Here is a 22886-nt window from a genome sequence, read left to right as displayed (position 1 = left end):
CTAGGGGCCACCGCATATATTTATATATAAACATACATAAATAAAACCACTTTTTTACATTAGTAATTCCTTTTGTGCATAATTTTATATTATTGTTAATAATAAATTAATTAAAGCAACAAAACAACCTGAAGAGCCGGTTCGGAGCCAAAAGAGCCGGTTCGGAGCCGAAAGAGCCGGCTCTTTTTAGTGAGCCGAACCGAAAGAGCCGGTTCTCTAAAAAGAGCCGGAAATCCTATCACTATAGTGGACAAACAACTTGCCCTTAATTTGAAAGTTGAGCTGTTGCTAAGCAGGTTAAAGGGTCCTTCCCTTCTCGTGTTTCCCGACGAGGAGCCTGCTTGGATTGCTGTTACGGCGGTCCTTGATGTCAGTCCACTGTCTCGAGTATCTTGCTTGAGTGGTCAGTGGTCACAGATGCCATCTCCAACATCTTGGACCGCAGATGGTGATTATAGTTCTTGTTCTACTCTGGAGATCGCACTCCAACTCCATCTTGTTCGGCAGTTTTCATGGTAGTCGCTGCTCACCTCTGCAGCATTGAGCTCAGGTAGCGTCAGCAGTTCTCCACCTGCTACAGGTTGGAATGTAAGTGTGGCCCACCAGCTCGTAGTGGAGGTCAGGCACATTTAGAAAAACAAATCGGGCTTAAAGACACAATTTTTATCCATCTTTAACCATCAGGAATATTTCTAGTTATTAAATGTTGGGTAGTAGATTTATAGGCTGTGTTTTCATACATTTCATCTGAAATGCTTCTGTTTCATCTTATAATCAAACCATTGCTTTCATGCTTTTCTCTTCTATTTAAATCAACATTAAAATCTTGTAAAACTTGATGAACCTTGCAAGGACGAGAGTACTGTGAGTACAGCCTTAAAGCTCTTAGCTCATCAGTGTTTAGTCTCATGTAAATGTGAGCAGTCCTCCAACACCATGTTCCCCTGATCTAACTGAAGAAATGTGTGACCTATAAATAAATGCTTACATTAAATACAGTGAGGGTACCATAAGAGTCTACCCCATGTTTCTGTGCAGGCTGATCAAACAGCTGTCACTCACTGGTAAACATACGTCTCAGGGAATTAACTGAACATGTTCAGACAGATCCACATACCTCCCTACTCCTGACAGGTGTAGTTACACATGACGACAGGCTGGTTAGACGGTTGGCACACTCTAAATATGAGGTCAATGACCTCTTTATGGAGAGGTGCGCGGGAAATAAAAGTCAATGAACAACAAGTAGACTGGAGGAAACTACATAGGGAATGGGTAACAGCAAGCTAACGTATTTAATGCAGTTACAGCGTTGTTTGTTTCTTAAATCACTTTTTCTCTTTTTTAAGTCAGTATTGGTCCTTGAATTCAGCATATGGTATTGATCCCCTCGCCCCCAACTGGTTGCAGCAGATGGCTGCTGGAAGTTTCTTCCTGTAAAAATTGACATTTATTTTTTTTCCTTCCTGCTCCCTTTGAACTTCATGCCTTGTTTTTTCTTCAGGGGGAATGGGTGGAATCAATATTTTTATTGCTTGTTCTTGAACAAAAACTCCATTATTCTGTTAAACATTAGAGCTCGCATGCTTTAACCAGGCACCAATAGTGCCTGATGAGTTTGGAAATGGAAACACAAGTCAGTATTATATACACTTATATCCTGATTTTGGCCCCCAAGATATACTTCCCATCGTATAGTTAGTTGAGTGTTTAACTCAGTAACTTTAAACTAAATAATTTTTCAAGCTAAAATGCCAAACATTGTCTTGTGTCCTTGCTTCTCACACGTGATTGTTTCCTTCTTTTCTTTGCCTCCTTTGTTGCTAAATTGAATATATTTGAGTTTCAAGCACATTTTTATGATTAAAGAAGACTTCTGTTGGTGTTTTCGTGGAATTGAGGAGAGTTACCAGTTAATTTAAAAAAAATCAAAATGATAACATTTGTGTAGATTTTTTTTGACAGGAGTCAAACATGCTTCACAGAAGCGTTCTTTGTTTATTTTTTTGTTCAACTAACAACCCCAAATACCGTAATTTAGTTTGTAATCCAAAAACACAATTTTGGATCACTTCATGTTTTTGTTTTGGACACTGTAAAGTTTATTGTCAAAGTAGTTTCCAGCTGGTTATTTTACAAGCAGCCAAACTTCTTTGACAAAAGTAATGACGTCTTTATGAATGTATGTAACTGATAAGATTTCCCTGTTTGGGCTGTAAATCCGGTTGTAACAAACTCACTGACTTGAACAGTTTTTAGTTTCAAGTTTTAAATCCGACTGGTTGGAAATGCAGAGTCTGTAAAATGGAACATTTTACATTGACACATTAACATGGACTTTGACTCTTTGACCCTCCTCTTCCTCTCGATGCTTTTTGGCCAAAATAAACAATTTTATCTCTAAAAATGTCGATCAGCAGAAAGCTGCCAGAAATCAGCATCACTGTGGTTTCAGTTTGAGGAATTTTATCTAACAAAGAGCTTCCTGTCGGCTCTTTTAAAAAAAAACACAACCCCCAAAAACCATCTAGATTACAGCTGTCACTCGTGAAACCCATTTTAATCAGACTTTAAAAGTGTGGGCCATGAGCAGCAGCTGGAAACATCTGTTATCTGCAATCTGGTCAGATTACATTGATCATTTTCACCACCACATGTCTTTGGTGACTCGGGGAAACTTCTTTGTTGTATTTTTGGATTCAGTTTAAAGAGAGTCGTTTTAAATGGGTTGCATGACTTCCAAAGAGCATAATTATTGGTAGTTGATACAGGAACAGACAGACCAGTGTTGGCCAATGATCATTGAGAAACCAATGCTTTAGTTGAAGGCTAAACTTAAACAGTCTATCAGAATAATAATATTATAAAATAATCAAGAACATTAAAAATGAGACATTAAAGGGGCTCTATGGAGTGTTTCCTAATTAAGATGATCCGTGTGTTACCTTACTGTTCTGGTGCCTGTTTAGAAAAGCTGGTGATGATTTGACTTTCAGTGAAGGTCACTGTTTCTGAATATCAAGTTATTTGAGTGGACGCTTCAGTCATGTGACCTGAGATATTAATTCATATGTGGAGTAATTTATATCATGTTTCTGGACTGCTGATGTTGAGCTACATTAGTAACAAAGGCACTGACACAGCATTTAAAGCTGAAGTGTAACGGGCCAGGGAATGAACTTGATCAAAAACAAATGAAGGGGATTATGTGACAGAAGACAAGGGACACTGCAGGTTTGTTCCACGAGCTTTGTTGTGTTTACCTGAGCTTCTGTTTGTGCAAACAGCATGTGTCTAAATAAAGATTCAGAAGTGCATAATGATCCAGTATTGTACATCATGATATGGTTAATGCCTGGAAAAAACTTGAAATAAATTGATAATTTCTGCTTCACGACCAAATAAAGATTTTTATTTGAACCTAAATGAGGATTTTGATAATTTTCCCCCAATATTGTATTAATGATGTAAGTCAAAGAACAGCATACCTGTCCTAACAATATGTCAGGCAGTTTGAATGGCTACCTGCCTGTGAGTTATGAGCGCACCTGTAAATCAAACAGACTCAAGTGAATCCCCGTTACTGGACTTATAAACCAAAGAACAGTGAGGAGGTTGCTGTTGAGGTTTGTGTCTTTTTAGCTTCTTGTATCCACCCCCGATTTGTTTTACGCAGAGACAAAGCTACAGATTGAGGAACAAGTTGAAACAGAAGCAGACAAAGATAGACTGTAGTTTAGTTTCCCACAGACTCTGAATTTGGCAGGTTGCTCACTGAGCTGTGGTAGGTCTAGTTCACTCACAGTTTAATCAATTTTAAAAGTTAACTTCACAGTTTTTGCAACGTCTGCAAGATTGTGATTTGTGACATAAGTAAACAGCTTTAATCACAAATAAATGGATTTTGGATTGACCGGTACTTTATTAGGACGGCCATTTATCAAATGGCATGTGAAATAAATCCAGGATTACATGGCTGAAAATGAGCTTCTGTAACGTAATCCAGTCGAAAGTGTTTTTGAGGAGCCTGTCACTGACTTTCAACACATCATCAAATTAAAAGAAAACGATCGTTCTTTTGTGCATCCAGACTCACACGAGTGAAACTTGGCAGATTTTCACTGTTTAAACTCAGCTGGAATGAATCCAAATAAACAACGTCTCATCCAGTAAGACGAGATAACCGAAACTTTTGGTTTCGATAAGGAGGACGCGACATCCATGTCATCATGTTTGTTTAGTGGGGACGACGACCTTTAATCAGTGTAGTCCCGCGCAAAGAGCTTAAGACAGTCTGGGCTGGGGGTAAAATTCTTATCAAAGATGCACTTCATGGACAAAATGAAATCTTTAATCTGCTGCGTCTGCTCTGCTTGTGTCTGGCTTTCCATCATACGGTCAGTGTAAAAATCTAATCTAAGATGTGAACATCTTAGACATTCAAAGTAAGGGTCTCTGATTTTTATTTTATTTTTTTTGTTCTTTCCTTTTTCCTGACTTAGCAGTTGAAGTTTCAAAATGTGTTGAACTGGATGCTCATACCATCCATGCTGCTAGCAGAAACTGGCACTTCAAGGCACTTTGTGTTTTGGGTACAGTGTTTTTCTCACACTTCCGATGAAGCTGATTTGATAAATCAACTTGCATGAAGTAGCTTGTTGTGGATATTAAGAAGGACATGTTGGGTTACGACCGGACCTATGATAATTCATCATATCAACCGAAATTCATGGGGAGAATAAAGAAAGAACGACAGCAAAACAGCATCAGTAACCTTTAGAAATTACTTTTAGGATCGGGTGTTCGAAGTTTGAGTGTCCTGCCTGAGAATTTATCTCGTTTATTCAACAGTTCGTCACAATTTTCTTCAGAGTATCATTAAAAGTCTTAAATTTTATCTTACTTTAATCAATCAGCCAGTTTAGTCTTAAATGAGCAAAAAAGAAAACAGATTGTTCTGCTATCAACAAGTGATTGATAATTTACGTAGCCAGAGATATTGATAACTCTTTTCATTCTTAGGCTATGTCCACAATAATGCGTTTTCGTTTGAAAACTCATCGTTTTCTCTCCGTTTTGACCTCCCGTCCACACTGAGACGGCGCTTTCCTCAAGGAAAAACGCAGCGTTTTGAAAATGCTCTCAAAAACGCATACATTTCAAAACGCAGCTGTCCCGTCGCAGTTTGGGCACACGAAAATGCAGACTTTCTAAAATGATGACGTATTTTAGTCATGTGATGCAGTCATGTGACCAAATAAACAAAGGTAGCGGAGGGCATTATACAGCAGTTGCTTTGATTGTCTCTCAGTTTTGACAGCACTAAAAAAGATGAATATCAGTTTGTACATGCTCCAGATAGCTTTTCTTCAAATTCTTTAATTCTCACTCGCTTTTGCGTATGCGCAGTACTGGAACGTAAGCGTTTTCATCCGTTTCAGTGTGGATGCACGACTCTGTGAAAACGACTGAAAACGCTAGTGTGGACGCGGAGCGTTTTCAGTTGAAAACGCCATTTTCAAATCTATCCGGGCTAGTGTGGACGTAGCCTTAGTTGTAGTTTGTGGTGTTATTGGATGTTTGCAGAGAGTGCTGTTCAGTCATGAAGAAATGTTACCCTGGTAATTGCACCAGCTCTAACCAGATGGATTTAAATGAGAAGTGCTGATTGTCGAGGAGTGTGATTTTGATCAAAGACTGAACCAGCTGGTGGATGTTTCTTTTTTCTCTTAGTTTCTTATCAGTGAAGTTGAGTTCACCCAGGGAAGAGCAGTGAATCACAGGAAGCAGCCGGAATATCTCCATCGAGGCCCTCTTCCTGCCTTTTTTCCATCTGTGAGCAACTTTTGGGTCACTCAGTAGAGAGAGTGTCTCGAGTCACGTTAGCTATATCAGCAGGTCCAGATATCCAAATACACAGATCATGCAGCGTACTGTTTACTAAACAGGCTGTAAAAACCAGAAACTGACCCCTGTAAACTTTACTTATTTTTACTTCAATTCAGCTATTTAGCTGATATCTCTCACTAATTAAGCTGAATTATTGATCATTTGTCTGATTGGTTCAAAAACAGTGATACACCACTGACAGCAGCCCTTTAGAAATTCACCTGTGAACACATTATATTTTTAAGTGTTTTGAGATGGATTTTGCTCTATTATGAGAGGTCTCAAGTTTTCCACCTCATGTCAGGGTCAGTTGACTAATTCGAAAACTTCGAAGTGCGTTTTCCATGTGGAGTAGTTGGATGGTCAAAACAATTTATCGTATATGAAATGTCTCCTTTTTATGCATTTCACCTTTGATACCAGGCTCACCTTGTAGGTGTGATTCCTTATTTTTCAGAATCGGTGCACAGAAGTGAGTTTTAACCCTAAATTCTTTATGTGGTTATCTCTGGGACATCTGAAGCTTTTGACCAACGTGTGTGTGTTCTATGAAGTAAAAGTATACATGTATAAAGGTAATGATTTCATTAAATATAATAAATATACTAAAGTTAAAGAGTCTAGGGTGGGGTCAAGTGTAGACTTTTTCCGGATGTGATTGAAATAAGTGCTAAATATAACATAATTATGTCTCATACTCCTGAATGGTTACTGTTAAAACACAATAACTTTACACCACTACTTGTAAATAATAAGATAAATATTAAAGTTTGATATAAATCACTGTGATACAGTAGGTCTGCTCCACTTTTCACTCAGTCAACTCCCACAGTTCCCATTTGTTTAGTTTTTGAGGACAGATCTACACGGTGCTCAAGGAAATCCTTTTTCCTCTTGAATGGTGTTTGTTCGACAGAAGGCTGCCTCACACCCCTCAGATGAATGGTCAGGATGTGTGTGTGTATGTGTGTGTGTTTGTGTGTGAGATATAGTGCAGGGTTTGACAGAGGCCTAGTCAAGCTATGAATAGCCTCATTGCTCTTTTACCACTTTTCCTCGCAGCCCTCCACCCTCGTCCTGTTGTTTTTGGGTGGCTGGTGTAAAGATTCCTTTTGTTTCGCCCAGTTGGGGAGTGTTGGGTCCGGACTCCATCTTTGTGCTTCAACAACTCAACACGTGTCATTTGTTGTAATGAAGAGGTGACCGAGACCTCCACAGGGATAAACCTTCAGTACAGAAAGTTTCTGAGGAGATATCTGACCTTTATCACCCGAGTATCACAGAAGCCAACTGGACTTGTGATTTTTGACTGCAAAATTATAAAGTAATTCTCATCTTTCAGGAATCATTTCAGTTTTCTCTCTAGCCCAGAATGGTAGAGCGCATACTAAAATCTAGACACAGTGTTTTTGGTAGCAGTGGCACTCTTAAAACCTTTATTCTCTTCTTTCTGAAACTGTTTGAATTTTGCCTCTAGGACAAATTATAACAGAGTTAGGATTATTTAAAGACTGCTTGTAAAATTGGCCTGCCCTGAGACAATAGTTTAAAAAAAAATAAGGGCTGAGGGTACTTTCACATTTAACTGCCCAGTAGGTTGTTTTTACATGTATATTAAAAATGCAAACTGTAAGCCCTGAAAACTACTGTTAGATCTACACATTTAACAAATCCAACATGTTATTTGTTCCATTTAAGACCTCAACAGAGACAAATGCTCAATACAGAAAGTTTTGAAAGGGTATAAACTGCATCTATAAGTAGATATTTAAACTTGTTTTAGTAGTTTAAATGGATTTTAATGGAGTTTGTTGTATTAAACATTTCAGTAATCATAATTCAACAACCCAAATTCCCAAATAGATCTTTAGTATTATATTAAAAATGCAAAATTTTACCAAGCAACAGTTCTTTTTATTTCTGCTTGAATAAACATAATGGATGTCTTTAGGTTTTCGCTTCAGCGTGTTTTCTTTAAAGGTGGGAGGTATCATGGCGCTCCTCGTTTTGTTTGTTTTCATCTTTTTGATAAATGATTAACTCGACTGTTGATGAGCAGCTGGAGTTTAACCTGCAGCTTTTTTGGTATTCTCTCCCGTGCTTGAGATGGCTAGAATAACCAACTTTATAATGACCAAGTCTTATAAATACTCCTTAACAGTCAAAATTGAGTCAAGTCTGACAGAGGATGTTAATCATTGGCCATATAAATCCTGCTTGTGTATTTAAGACCCTTTATTTATTTTCTTTCATTAACATTTCATCGATTTTAAATGTCACTGAATATTTGGCACTATGGCCGCTCGGCACTACCAAGTTTACCTGATGTTAGCAGCACAACAGCTTTCTTTTCCTGCAGGTTAACGTGCATTTTGTGCTACAGCTGACTGGTTTGCCCTGAGACGGTTTACATAAAGCCACTCGTTTACTCAGTCACGGCGTCATGGGACTGAGGCTGTGTTCTGTCTAACCTTGCTTATTTACAACGCTATGCAGTTACGTACGCTTGCTAGCCATGCCTGAGAATTCTGTGTGGAGCATCTTTTCTGTTGTCATAGCAACAACTTACAAGACAAGCTGGCCAAACTGCGATTAGTAGGTAGTAATAGTAGTAGTAGTAGTTTACCTCTGTAAACACCCACAGTTGTTATTTTATCCACAGTCACTGTATTCATACTCAATCTGCACTCCAGCTAAGGAAGTACAGCAAGACGAATCTTTTTAAAAATATATTTAATGATACACATATTGATACTGATGTGATAATACATCGAAAAATCTGAATACATCTGAACATTACTCGTGAACAAATTACAGTCTGTGCTTTGTAAGGCTTTTTTTTTTTTTCAGGATGTGGAATCTGGCTGCTAAAGGTTGCTTCAGCCATAAAAATGTTTATTTGTGAGTTTGATTAATAATGAGTGTGTTATTTTCTCAAAGAAGGGAAAAATGGATGTAAATGGTAAATGGACTGGTTCTTATATAGCGCTTTTCTACTTATCTGAGCACTCAAAGCGCTTTACACAACTTGTGCATTCACCCATTCACACCCATTCGCACAAGCACATCTCTCTAAGTGCTTTATAGCTAACATTCACACACACTCATACTCCGATGGATGCATCGGAGAGCAATTTGGGGTTAGTATCTTGCCCAAGGATATTTGGCATGCAGACTAGGCGAAGCCAGGAATCGAACCACCAACCTTCCGATCAGTAGATGACCTGCTCTACCACCTGAGCTACAGTCACCCCTGTAGAAGGTGAAGCACAGTGTTTTCACCCCTGCATGGCTGGTCAGGCCTGGTGTGAAGTAGGTGTGAACATTGCGTCATCGGGTTTTGGAGAGCTGTGGAAGCAGACACCTCCTGTCAGATGTCAGGATGCTGTGGAGGGGGGTTGAGGTCAGAAGTCTTTCACACTGAACTGTTTAAACAGTTTCTTCATAAATGTAGCCGTCTGCCAATCCAAAATGGCCCCCACAAACTTGTGTGTGTGTGTGTGTGTGTGTGTGTGTGTGTGTGTGTGGGGTGGGGGGGGACCTTAAAACATGGCTGTCTTACCCTTCTATTAAACTTAACATGTCTTTTACAGGGATGTTCTTGAAGTTAAAATCTTGTTCTTTTAACATAAAAGGAAAATGTATAAATGGGGATGAATGAAGCAGGGTTGCTCAGAGTTTGACACAAATTAGTGAATGCTCTGTGGCTGTATAGCTTATCTCGCATCCGTCTGTGGGTGGAGAGGGTGGCAAGGATAGTCAAAGTTTGTTTTCATAATCTTGGAGAGCAAAATTAGTCACCAAGCCGTTAGCACTGCTGCCATCTTTTGATTGATAACAGATAAAATTGATTAAGACACATGAAGTAATGACCCATCAAATATTAACCTCCTAGTTTTCATGGGTTTGAGGCTATCGTGTAGCTTTGTCATTACGGTAACAATTAAAACTTTCCCACCCTGAGCTGCTGCTTCCTGTTGGCACACAGTTTCCCAGCAGCAGCTGAGAGACAGACAGGCTGAGGTCCACAGTCGTCTGCAAACATGAGACCGGTCAAAGATGGAGAAGCAAGCTTTTCTTACATCTGTGACTAAAGTAAACTTTGAAAAATGGGGCCTTTAGAAACACACAGGCATCAGAGCAGGTCGATTTAAAACTGTTCCAGTTTTTTCTCACCATTATTATAATATTTTATTATCATTCATTAAACAGAACAAACACACATTTTAAAACGCTGGGACTAGACTTATGTTGTTGACAAAGAGTACATCAACAAACAGTCCAGCTGATACGGGCCAGTGACAGTGTTTCTGGATGGATGGATGGTGTATATAAACATACTAAATCGTATAACTTAATAAAAATGCAATTTTTTTTTCTTTCTTCTACCAAGGGCCAGTACAAATATACAATGAACCAAGTTTTCTAAGACTCAGCAGTACCAAAGAAAAGCTTATCCCAGTATGTAAACCTTTGTATGGCTTCATTAAATGTTCAAAAGTTATTGTAGAAAATGGTGATTCGTCAGTGAATTTCTCAATAGTAAATTATATCAAAATTTCTGAACATAAGGTCATCAAAAGAGCAAAATACACTAAACAAAGTAAATGTAGGAATTCAGGAATCATGTCAGAGTTCAGAGTGTCTGTGCACTTTGCTCTCTAATGGCCTTTCATGTCAAGCCAAATTTATTCTGTCAACAAACACAAAAGTTTCAACGGAAATACTGAGATGGTTCTCTCTCATTTTAACTGTGCTGTGATGGCAGTGAACTCCGAGCAGGTAAGTTTAAAATCAGAGGTTAAAATTTGAAAGTTAAAGACAGTTTTCTTTTGTTGACAGTATATTTAAAGAACACTTGCAATAACAGCATTTCTGATGATACAGACAAAAATACTAAACATTCAGTAAAACTGTGTTTATTGTATGCAGTATTTATGTCTTATCTTTTTCTGATGAAAAAGGTGAAATAAGACTGCATGGGTAAGCACAAAAGTAGCATAGACAGTATTTTCCCTGGAAATGTTAAGTACAACATAACTGGCTTCACAGTTTAGTTTTACAATGACTAAAATAACTTGACCTTGAAAATATTTTCTTCCTGGGATGTTCTGCAGTCGATTCTGCAGCGTTAAACGATTACTGGAGGCTTCCTCTCAGACATGCCTGGGCTCTTTTTTTTATTGTTGTGTGCGCTAGGGAACACAAGCTCATGGAGTTGCTATAGCAATCATATCGCAATATGATATTTTATAGCATTTAAAAATGAATACCATTATCTCAGACAATATGATGCGACACAGGTCTAGCTGACACTGGACGTATCGATGGGCATCAAGGAAATGCCCTTCGATACGTGCACTGTTTCTTCATGTCTTTTGAAAAGGTGTTCCATGGCCTCGGATGGGCTTGGAACTGTGAGTCACTGGCAGTTTGTCTGTAAATGTCAGTGAATGAAGCAGCTGATCTGCTCCCAGCATTGTTGTCCCTCCTCCTTCCTCTCACCTGTTTGGAAATCAATCCTCTGAAACAGGCTATGAATATTTCATCAGTCTGAACCTGAGCTCAGAGTACACTGTGAAACATTCACATTACAAGTCTGTACAAATTAGATGAACTAAAAACACAAGTGCAGATACAGTTGCTTTTTTCCCCCACCTATGCAGCTGATCATGTTAAAGCAATAATTATCAAACATTTTGCACCAAAGGGGACAACCAAGATGTCAACCAAATCTCTTTACATAAACACAAGCATTTTTCTCCAATATTTCGTGCTCAGTAAGAGATGATCTGAATGGACCTCTGTGGTTCAGTTTTATCCCAAGAGATGACCCTACTGTTTCAGACCATATTTGCTGAATAAACGAGGGTTTCTCTCCAGCTCTTCCTAAAGTAAGTGTTCTTGTGGTGCTAGAGACAGAAAAGGTTCACACAGCTACCATCTGCTGTGTTTAATTATTCGTGCTGCTTGAGAAGCATCTCACAAACCAAACGACTAAACCGCCAACACAAGGCTCTCAGCAGTGTTACAGTGTGGTAATCCGGCTCGATCCTCGGCGCCTGTCAGAGGTTTGAAACGGCTTTCCGAGAGTTTGGGCCGAGCGCCAAACCCGACAGAGCAATCATCGAGATGAGGAATGATAAAAATGACTCAGCAGCTACAGAAATTAATGATGTTTTATGTATTGCTGGAACATTGGATCCAGACCTGAATGTTGGACTTGAGTTTTTATTCTTTTATCTACTTTATTTAACTTGTTAATCTCCCATAATTTGAGCAAACTGTCTAAGCCATTGGTTTTCAGACCTGAATCTATCGAACGTTTCCCATCTGAGCAGGATGTTTCTGCATCACAGGAAGAATCAAGTGTAGAAGCTTAGCAGAAACTCATGTTTGCTCATGTTATGATGGTAGTTGTCTCTGCTTTGCAGGGAGACTCAGTCTTTTGTTATCATGCTTTCATTAGTGGGCGATTTGGCTCCCGTGTGACGTTTAGCCGACCCTGCTGTGCAGCTGAGAGATTATCGGCCTCCTCGGGTGACAGTAATGTGATCCAGGCTGTCACCAACACATTCCTGCTGACTGCAAACTGCTGTCCAGCTCTGGCCAACAGCAGAGGGAGTTTAGTTTGAAGTGTGGAGATGCGCTACAACCTAGAAGGAGCAGGAATTGTGGATATTTACCTGAGGAAGGTTTGGGAGTATGGTCACAGTTTCCATTTGGGTGTATTGAGAAACTTTCAGGAGCAACTGAACTGGAGCAGAAACCAAAATGAATGTGTGAAGATCTCCGATATATGAGTTCAAGGCTTTCACAGTAGTATCTCGTTTTCTTTTAGTTTGATGAATGGAGAATTTTTAATTAAAGTTTAATTTACATGCTTTAATGAAGGGATCTCAAACTTGCTCTTGTTTATCATGAACTGATCCATTGCTAAATACCACCTCAAATTAAACTAAATATATTTTGTGACAATAAAGGAGCAGTATCAGTGTCACTGTCTTTCAGTGACTTTCTCATCCCATCCACAATCTGAAGCTGCTGTTTGTGACTTGGTTAGCTCTCCACCTGCAGCAGGTTCTGGAAGCAGATCTTCAAATCAGATGCAGGACTGCTGCGTGCAGTCCAAGAAGTTGGAGTTGGAGTCTGTCATTCTGCAGGATGAGAGTGGTGACCAGATCACTCTATGAGGAAGGCTCAGTACTAAGTGCTTAACTTTAAAAATGATAGGAAGGGGATCAAAAGACAATGCATGTTTAAATCAGTTGTTTAAAGTCTGGCCCTCTGAGAATGTCCTGAAGTGTTGCCCATCCCTCCCCCAGATGGTCTAAATTTTACCCTGTTGGGGGATGAGCAGACGACCCGTGTCCTCCTGCTGGGGCCTGATTTGGAGTCCTTCCCAGACAACTTCACCCCCTCAAACTTTGCTGAAATCCTGTGAGTCTTTATTCTGTCCTTTATAATAAAGGCCAAAATAAATCAAATCTTACCGTTGTACTAACAGTAAGCAAACAAACACGCTCTGTATTCTCGGTGCAACTCTGTGTCAGAGGCTGCTGAACTCGGAGGTGTCCCGTCAGCAGTTAGTTAAGAGGAATGTTCCTCCCTGCTGTCAGAGAGAAAGCGTGGGCCATCTGTCGTCCCGAACACAAACAGGAGTCGCAGCTTCTTTAATGACCACATGCTGGGGCAGTTGTTTTCTTCTCACCCTCCCAGACATTTTGTTGGCCAGTTGCTGCTCGGCTTCTGCATAACATCATCATCATCTGCCATTTGTTGAAAGCTTGTGTGCTAAAACTCTAACATTTATTTTTAGTATGATGCAGGATTCCTGAACTTAAATCAAGAAAAAGAACTTGTTGAAATGTTTTGAACAAAAACAATGCTGTGGAGTGAACTTTGAGATGGAGGATTTCACGCTGGCAGAACGGAGAGTTGTAGAGGCTGTTGAACTGTTAAATTGCTGTAGACAGTTCTTCTCTTTAGCGTACAATGTGTGCACGTATGCTTAATATTTTCCCATTATTGAGTTTTTCATATTCTTCCCAACCAAACACATCCAAAAACCCTGCAGCAAACATTTTCTGTGCTCATGTGTGTCAGACAGTAACTGGTGCGTGATTCCTCATTTTATTGATCCAGCTAAGAGAACTCTTTGAACTCATTCACAGAGGTCAGAGGTGAATGTTGGGTGCAAAGTGGCGCCGCTGAAACGGGCGCCATCTCCTTTGAGGTCTCATGAGGTCACGGGGCTGAAAGTGGGGTGCTGGTGGCCCGGTATGGCCCAGTATGACCATACCGGGCCACCAGAGAAAGATGTCATTAGGCATGCAAACCTGCTCATTAACCACTACTGGCAGAGCTATTAAATGTTAAATGAACCAACCCTTTATGGTTTGATGATTTGAGTATTTCTGGCATTTTAAGTGACAGTAGCCGTAGATTTGTGATGATGCTACAGAGGATTAGTGCTACGAGTTCAATACACATGAGCTCCCCGACGATGCTCACATGCACGCGTGTGGTTGAGTTGGCTGTCAAGGATTGATTCATGCCAGAAATTCAATTTGTTCTACACATGTGGGGGGAAAAAGGTCTCATCCTGTTCCCTCCTTTCACAGTAAAGGTCTCTTCTCGCATATTCTCTGTTGTGATAGAGTAAGTCATGCATTAATAACTACTGCTTAAATTGTCAAATGTATTTCTTTAAATCAAATTAATTTGAGTGTTGTTCCTGCAAATGTTTCACAATAAAAGCCTCATTAAGATGTGAAGGGTTTCTGTACACTTACAAGTGCTATAGGACTTTCAATTCGAAATATACAAGAAGTGTTGAGATTGTAAGAAACAACAAAATGAGGCGACTGTAACAGAGAGACTGAGATTTTTAAAAAAACTAAATGGGGCTAATTAAAATTGTCCTAGCTATCTTTAGCTACTCAGGTAAAGTTAGATAAATAAAATCAGAAAAACATTATACTTGAAACAAAGTCTAGGACTAACAAACAGACAGTAAGTTATTGAAAGAAACGTATTCCTTTATACAGGAATGTGTTTCTTGGTCTGTTATTAGGTGACAAAAATGGTTTGCTTGTTGGTTGGTTGACGGAGGTGATGGATTTAAGAAAAGGTGTGGTTTGGTGAGCTGGCAGGACGCTGCCAGGCTGTTGGCTGTCACAGTGACTGATTGAGTCAATAAACGATGTTGACTCAGCAGCTGTGTTTGCTGTAAGACCTGAATGGATCATTGAGAGATGACTTTCACTGAAACTCAGATGCTGAAGTCATGCTCTGGTTTACTTGCATGTGTGTGCCTTAATAACTCCAGGCTGATTGGTGATCCATGATATACAACCTAGGAATGTGAGCGATCAACAGCACTTCCGTTATAAAACACTAATTTTATTGCGTCCCTGATGAATTTGTCAGTTTATTCAAATAAATTTCAAACCTGAGTTTTGCTGAATTAAAATGGTGAATTTCATCAATAACCTGTTCTGTGAACATTAAATGTGCTTCATTGTCTTTGTCTCTCTCAGGTCTGGATGACAGCCTGCAGCAGTACATCCCATCCTTCCAACAGCTGCAGGTGGATGGGGAGAAGCTGCTCAGGATGTCCCACCAGGAGCTGCTGTCTCTGGGCGTGGCGAGGGTTGGACACCAGGAGCTGATCCTGGAGGCCGTGGATCTGCTCTGCGCTCTGGTCAGTTAGAAATCAGAAAATCCCACATTCTCTTTTTATTTCTGATAACGTTCCTGTTTAGAAATGTTCCTCTACTATATAACTGTGGATTTCAGTGTCCGCTGTCATCACTCATGAGTCAGCATGTTAAATATACCCGTTTCAAGTCCTTTGAGATATGTCTTTAGCAGTGTTGAGCTCCAATTCTTGTTCAATCAAACAATTTGTAATGATGCTGATGAGAAACTGCCAAAGCTTCTCTCTGTGTGAGACTCTGCTGAGATGGTGTCTGGACCACACAAACACCTGCCTTGTGTTACAAACCATAAAAATGTTGTAGGCGAATGCATGCACTGGAGTTAGCAGTTAGTAAAGGGAAGATCCCAATTTGAGCTTCACAGTTTGAGCTTCCATCCATTTTTGGCCACTTGTCATGTTTTTCTGGCTTGTCCTGGGAGTCCACTCCAGGGGAGACTCAGGACTGGAAATGCCTTGGAAAGTCTGGAGAGTCCAGGAAGGAGGGAGGTTTGGGAATCTTTGCTTAGACTCATTGGCTGATGCTTATAAGTTCAGCAGCAGAGCAGAAGACGATCCTTTTCTGTCCATCACTAATGGGAGTGCTTTAAACCTTGTGTAAAAGTTTCTAGAGCAAAGATTTGTTTCTTTTAAACAAAAGTTTCAATTGCATTTAAAAACAGCACCACAGCTACCACCATGCACATTACACGCTGCCTGAGGGGGCTTTAAAACAGCTCAGTGTTCATCATAAACAATCATAAGACCAGTGCTATTTGGACAGTTTTTCTCAGAAAGTCTGAAAACTGAACAAGAGAGGGATTTTCTAGGAAACTACAGAGTTTATCTTCAGTTTTTTAGGTTTAATGCCACAAATGAATGAAAGTTGAGCAGTAGTTTGTGTATCTCAGGCCCTAATGTGATTCTCCTGTTGTGCCCTTTAGTGGAACTGAGTTTTAGTTTAGTCGGTCGTGGCTAAAAAGTTCTGTATTCCTGTTTTCACTCAAACAAATCAATGGCAAACATTTATATGATTTCTAAAACAATTGTTTTGCTGTGAAACACAGAGCTGTGTGATATGTTTTAATGCCCAGAAGGTGTCAAACAGGAGCAGAAATCTTTGTTTAAAAGCACGTCAGTTATGCATGAAAATCAGTAATGAATGAAATAATCAGTGACTTGAGCCGATGACACGTGGACATTGAAACAAAGAGACGACAGAAGAGTAAATGATCCGGTGACTCAGCATGGAGAACGTCATAAGAGGAAACTTCATCTATCAGAGTTAATATTGGAAGGAAAACAGAAAGGGTAGCAGTGATGTTGAAATGAAATTATCCTGAAAGTCACTCCAGCTTAGGCTGGTTAACCATATCCAGACACAAAGGTGGAGTTAACTAGCAGGTAGGTTGGTTTGCAAAAGGCAGACTGTATGTGCGAATCACCTGACCCTGAAAAACTAACATTGAGGCTTCATAATAGCTGTGTGGTGGCTGCAGTCTTTGGTGTGACCCGTTTAAAGTTTGGAAGCACACACAGAGCCCCTCAGTCAGCTGTTTATGGGCTCTAACGTCTGCGTGGTGGTGAAAAGGGGGATTTACAGGCTGTGCTGAGGTTTAATGTTGTGACTGGCCTGAATAGGATTCAGTGGCTTTTTTTAAATGGAGACTGACACTCTGCTATACCCGCCAACAAATGGTGACAATAAAAGAACAAGTGACCACAACAGACCCTTATCAACCGCACTAACTACAAATTACTGTGTCTACCGTATCGACCTTTCTCCAGTATAGTTGTTCAGATTGTCTGACTGCTGTCTGATAATATGACATTTACATGCAGACATCTGTTTGTAACTGAAATTTTCAATGTTTGTTTAAATGTGAAAAGCATTAAAACACAGAATATTTTATTGGCTGAAGATAAGATTCCTAAAACTCCCAACATTTCAGGGAAAAGTCTTTTTTATATATATTTTTATATATATGGCTTTTCCTCATGACAGCCATCCCTCAAGAGTTTGTACATTAAAAGCAATGCATTGTCCGGGATTGTAACATTTATTCCTTTACTGAATCAGTGGAATCGTTAGTACAGTGGGGGATTTGCCCAAATAAATGACAATTTATTTGCTTCTGGTTTATAACAGCTTTGTCTGTCATATGATTCAGTCTTTAGGAATGTCATAAGGAAAGGCAACTTAAAGAGTGCTAGTCAGACCCCTCCTTGTACTGTATTTGTGTTTGCAATTAGCTGATCTTTATTAGATTCCTGACCCCAGGTAAGGCTGAACAACCTGACACTGACAGTAGTGTATTTCAGAGCTTTAGTCTGTATCCCACATCCTCCCTCAGCCATGTGACGGGAACAAGCAACGTGTCATTTCCTGAAATGCTTTCACTTACCTCTGGAAAAATACAGTTATGACATCACACTGAAACTAACCAATCAATGCTGCGATCAGAGCACACACAGCTCCAAAGTTTCAGGGAGCATTTTCCTGCAGCATTCAAGCGAGGTCAAATGATGTGTTGTGGGTATTTTTTGCAGTATGAGGCAGAGTTTGCTGCATTTTGGGGTGGAGCAGGAAACAGATGTGACCCTCCCACCTGTCAGAGACCCCCCCCACCCTTCCCCTGACACACACACACATTCAAACACAGTTTTCAGCATGTAGAGGAAGAGTTTTGTTCCAGCGTCGTGTCACATGATCAGTTTTCAACTGAGGCTCATTTAACAGAACAAGAGAGGCTTTTTCTCTCCCGACTTTAACCCTCAGTACATACCACAGACTTATTCTGATAATTGGAGTGACATTAGGCAGCCACAGGCTCTTAATGACCCAGATTTTGTGTAACAATCATGATGCATTCAATGATCAGGGAGGCCTGCAGTTGGGTTCACCGCTGTTGAGGGAAAAAGATGTTTTTGTTTCAGCTCAGGTCTCCTGATTGACTGGAGGCAGCCGTCTCTGTTCTACAACAGACGTAAATTAGAAATGTAAAAAGAAATTACAGAGATGATGCTCTGGGGATAATAATGTGGAAGAAAAGAGGAAAAGAGCATTGTTTTATACTGACAGTTACATTAAACATTTTCTATAGATTTTGATGTGTTTGGCATATTAATTTATCCAGATGTTGCCAAGATTTGTGGTTTATGTTGCATTTTATAAATTATGTTGTGTGCAGATTGTATAATTGTAAATAATTTGTTGGTTCAGTTTGTTCAAATGTGCAGATTGGGTACTTTCTCTGTTTTTGATGACCTTATAAATTTTGTTTTTTGTGCATACAAACGCTATGACAAGACAATGATTGATCTGTAATACTTCTAGAGATCTTTCACTTCAGTGCTGTCATTTTCAAGTTTTAAAATACTTGAACCTCCTAAAAACCTTCTGATAGTTATGCTCCTTATTTCACTCCATCACAGCCCGGCATCATCCTGAGCTCTTTTCTGATTGACACCTAGGGATCACATCTTTTCTAACACGATTTGAAAGTTCTGCCTGAAACATGAGGTCAGGTGTCATGTTGTGTTATGAAGGATGTGTTTTCTGCGTTCAGTCAAGGTGGAACGTCGATTTGGCTCCAGATGTTTTGTTTGTCTTTGAGCGTCATGACGCCTCAAACATCTGAATCGCTGCAGGCGACAAAGCGAATCAAAGGTCGTGTTCAGACCTGCAGCTGTAATAACACATAAACGTAACACATCTGCACTTGTTCATAAAAATAAACAAAAAGGTATCAGATTTATTAAATTGATTAATTAAACACGTGGCATTGATGAGTCATTTCACTGTGAGTCATTTAGTTTGAAGTTGATGTGGTGGGGATTTTTTTTTTTTTTTTTTTTAGTCGCATAATCGCTATGGCGACTGGTTTGCAGGAATGTGTGTGGGGTTTTTGTGTGTGTGTGTGTGTTTTCATTAGGGAGACGGGGTGTGTTTGTGGTCAAGGGTCGTGGGAATCTCTAAATTCCCTCCAATCATTCCTGAACATTGTTGTATGTTCTCAAACAAAAAGTACTTTGAGGTGCAAAACACAATGTGGACTCCTCAAACTGCAGCTTTGTGCAGTGTAACGTTTCCGCAGTGCCTCTTTCAGAGTTTCCTGTGGCAGCATACTTGTGCTAAGGTTAGTGAGCCAGGAAATAGTGACAGTGCTGATGGGAAGTGTAGTCTTTATGTTTAATAACTGAGTAAGAAGTAGGTTTGTTTCACTGAATCTTTCATCTTTCTTTAACAGAACTATGGCGTGGAGTCGGACAACCTGAAGACTTTGGTGGGGAAGATGAGAACAGCGCACCACAACCTGAGCAGCGCCGTGACGCAGCGCAGGAAGAACCCCGCCTACCACAGCAAAAATTCCAATCAGCCCACCAATGAATTCCTCACCGCCGTGGTCGAACTGATCGGCACCGCCAAGACTCTGCTGGCCTGGCTGGACAGGTAACCACGACGGCATTCAGAGTATCCTGGTGTTAAAAACGAAACATTATTTGCTCATTAAAACAACCGCGATCTCGTAAAAAGCATAAAAATAAAACTGGATACCATGATTAGTAGAAAGAGTACTGGTTCTCCACAGCTCGGGCCCTGCGAGTCCCATCAGCATCATGATAGTCATCAGATGTCATCAGTTGATGTTTTCATCCAGGCTTTCTTTTGGATTTGTAAATTTCGCTGTACTTGCATAATTATTCACACAACACTTTCACTAACATGGCATTTGTTTTTATTAATGTGTCAGTCAGAAGTTCACTAATAACGTGCAGCTCAGTGCACAACTTTGTTCCTTCTAAGATAGTGGTTGTACTCTCCCCTCCGTTCTGATTATTTTAGTATCGTGTTTCCTCGCAGCGCTGCTCCAGTTTACTGCATCGCCGCTTTGACTCCTTCAGCTTTTTTGCAGCTTGTATCAGCTTGAAACACATTCCAGCTTGGCTGCAGCAGCTGGAAACAAACATGGATGCCCCATAATGCACCTGACATCTGAAGTGTGTCAGCTCGCTCACCCAGAAACACCTGGGGCCACTTTTTATTCAGTGTGCATCCAGTTATCTCATCCAAAATGTTTTCATACTCGATATGTTTGGGTTGGAACAGCTATTATGATCTGAAGTTAATGAAAACTTACAGAAAGTCAAATTTTCATTAATTTCTTTGATGTTCTGTCCTTTTTTAAAATGTATTTTAACGTGTTCATCATTGCATGCTGTTTTGTTTCACTGTTTTTCACTTGCTTACCATTGGCTGTTCAGTCGATCAGTCTGAAGCAGTAAAAGATCAGAGGTAGTGTATAAATAAACACCGAATAGTCCGCGGTCCTGCTCGTATTTTGAATCCGTTTTAAAACGTTGCCCTGTTGTCTGCCAGCACTGACACGATTCTATAATTTTAGTTCCTCTCTTCTTGCTAGGACTCCTCTGTCGAGTGCCAATGACTTCACCTCAACCAAAGGCAAGATCATCCAGCTGTGTTTGGAGCTCACCTCCACCGTCCAGAAGGTCAGTGACGCTCAGACGCTGCTCTGTGTTTTCTTCAGTGTTTCTGTGCTTTCCTGAGTAATTAACAGATCCACTCTGGGAAATACACATTTCCACAAATCCACATGAGACCTTAAAAGAGAAACAGATCTCTGATGTTCTCTGTGTGCAGCAACTTGTCATAAAGACACATCACAGAGAGGAAGGAGGTCATGAACTAAAATGTTTATTTTCTGGATCTGTTGTTGTTGGTGGTGATGATCATGAAGAAGCTCCAGATAACTACTGTATACATGAACAAAGTCATTTTGATGGCATATCTCCTTCCGATAGCTGTAATAAACCAAAACAAACAAGAAACTGAGATCCTTACATGTTTCATACTTTAGAAACTTTGAGATTATTACTAAAATGTAAATGAAAGCACAAGATGTGGAACTGCAACAAAACCAGTTTATGGAGAGTGGGAAATGTCAAGTTTGTGTCCTGAATACATTTTAAAAGTTTTATTTATAATTAAGAAGCATCCCAATTCTGTGAAGACGTATATTCATGCACCATCCAGCAGCTGCTGCCCAAAGAACATGTCATCTAAGCAGTTTTACACTTATTAAGGGACAGAGTAAGCTATAGACTGTATTTAAAAGATGGACATACCCCTGATGTCTGCCTCAGTTTTCACATTTTGGTAGTCCACTTTACTGGAGTCAGAAGTGACCATTTGGTTGAGGTAGTGGATTGCTAAGTTATCAGCTAATGCTAGCTGGCTTGATTATAAAACCTGCGAATTTCTCTTAATTTCAATGTCTTTACCACACAGAGGAATAATATTTGTCAGAAAGTTGCATTAAAATGCTCTAAACGCACTGACAGCAAAAACATAGTTGGGAAGTTTACCTGAGGTGAAGCCTAACAAACGGAGACTGGCTACAACCACTCACGTGCTTTTCACCTGTCATTTAAAGTGACAGCCCCCTAATTATACACAAACATAAACTAATACCACTTAAGAGACTTTTTAAAAAATTCACTCACTGTACAGTTACCACGAGGAGGGAAATTAGTGTCACAGAACAGTTTGTTTCACATCTCCTGCTTCTCAGCTATCAGTTATCCCATAAAGAAAAGTGAAAGAAATCAGGTTTTCTCAGCTCTGTCAATGCTAAATCCACAGCTTAAGGATCTATTCTATTCAAAGTCTTGTGCAACCAAGCATAAAGTCATGAATCAGTGATGAATTGTATGTAACCCTTTACATCGTTGCAGAGTCTACCTGAGGCAGTTGTGCTGTTACACACAAAATATGAGGGAACTAATTGTGTGAGAAGTTCAAACATGATGCATATTAATGCAGCTGAGGCGTACAGACATGTTTTATGCAACGGCAGAATACTTCAGCTGCAAATCAGCCAGACGTTTCATTAGTTTGGAACTTTATAATTTCCTTTAGGGACGGCAGAAGTTTGTTTCAGAGCTTCACATTTTGCAATAAGCTGATTTCTCTTCATTTATTGAAGTATTCCGAAGCGGCCGTGCACTTGGATGTTTTCTGCAGCGTGCCACCTCCCTGCATGTGTCTGCAGAGCTTTCTGAGGCGTCGCCCTGCTGCGCTGTCATGCAATCATCCTGTCAGCGTGTTTACGGGGAACTGTTATTTCTCCGACCGCAGCAGGAATCCTCTCGGTGTCTCTGGGAGGCGTTCACCATCCCTGCCTCCTGGTTTCACTCTCCTGTAGGCTGTCATTTCTCAAATATTTGTTTTGCCGCTGATTCCCTTTCTCCTTTCCCGTGTCTGTTTGCCACACTC

The 22886-nt window shown here is 40.0% G+C and overlaps 1 protein-coding gene across 1 annotated transcript in view; it reads left to right on the top strand.

Annotated features, from left to right (window-relative positions):
- The window catches only part of cnksr3 (cnksr family member 3), a 50127-nt gene that overhangs the window by 5136 nt on the left and 22105 nt on the right, over positions 1–22886 (top strand). Inside the window, exons 2-4 of the mRNA XM_087852409.1 lie at positions 15432–15595; positions 19840–20042; positions 21013–21100. Of these exons, the coding sequence (XP_087708535.1) occupies positions 15432–15595; positions 19840–20042; positions 21013–21100 (455 nt within the window). The remainder of the gene's footprint in view (positions 1–15431; positions 15596–19839; positions 20043–21012; positions 21101–22886) is intronic.

This window comes from Neolamprologus brichardi, chromosome 15, assembly GCF_056152115.1.
Source record: "Neolamprologus brichardi isolate AB-2024 chromosome 15, ASM5615211v1, whole genome shotgun sequence".
NCBI classification, from domain to species: domain Eukaryota; kingdom Metazoa; phylum Chordata; class Actinopteri; order Cichliformes; family Cichlidae; genus Neolamprologus; species Neolamprologus brichardi.
This window is presented reverse-complemented; position numbering and strand designations above follow the sequence as displayed.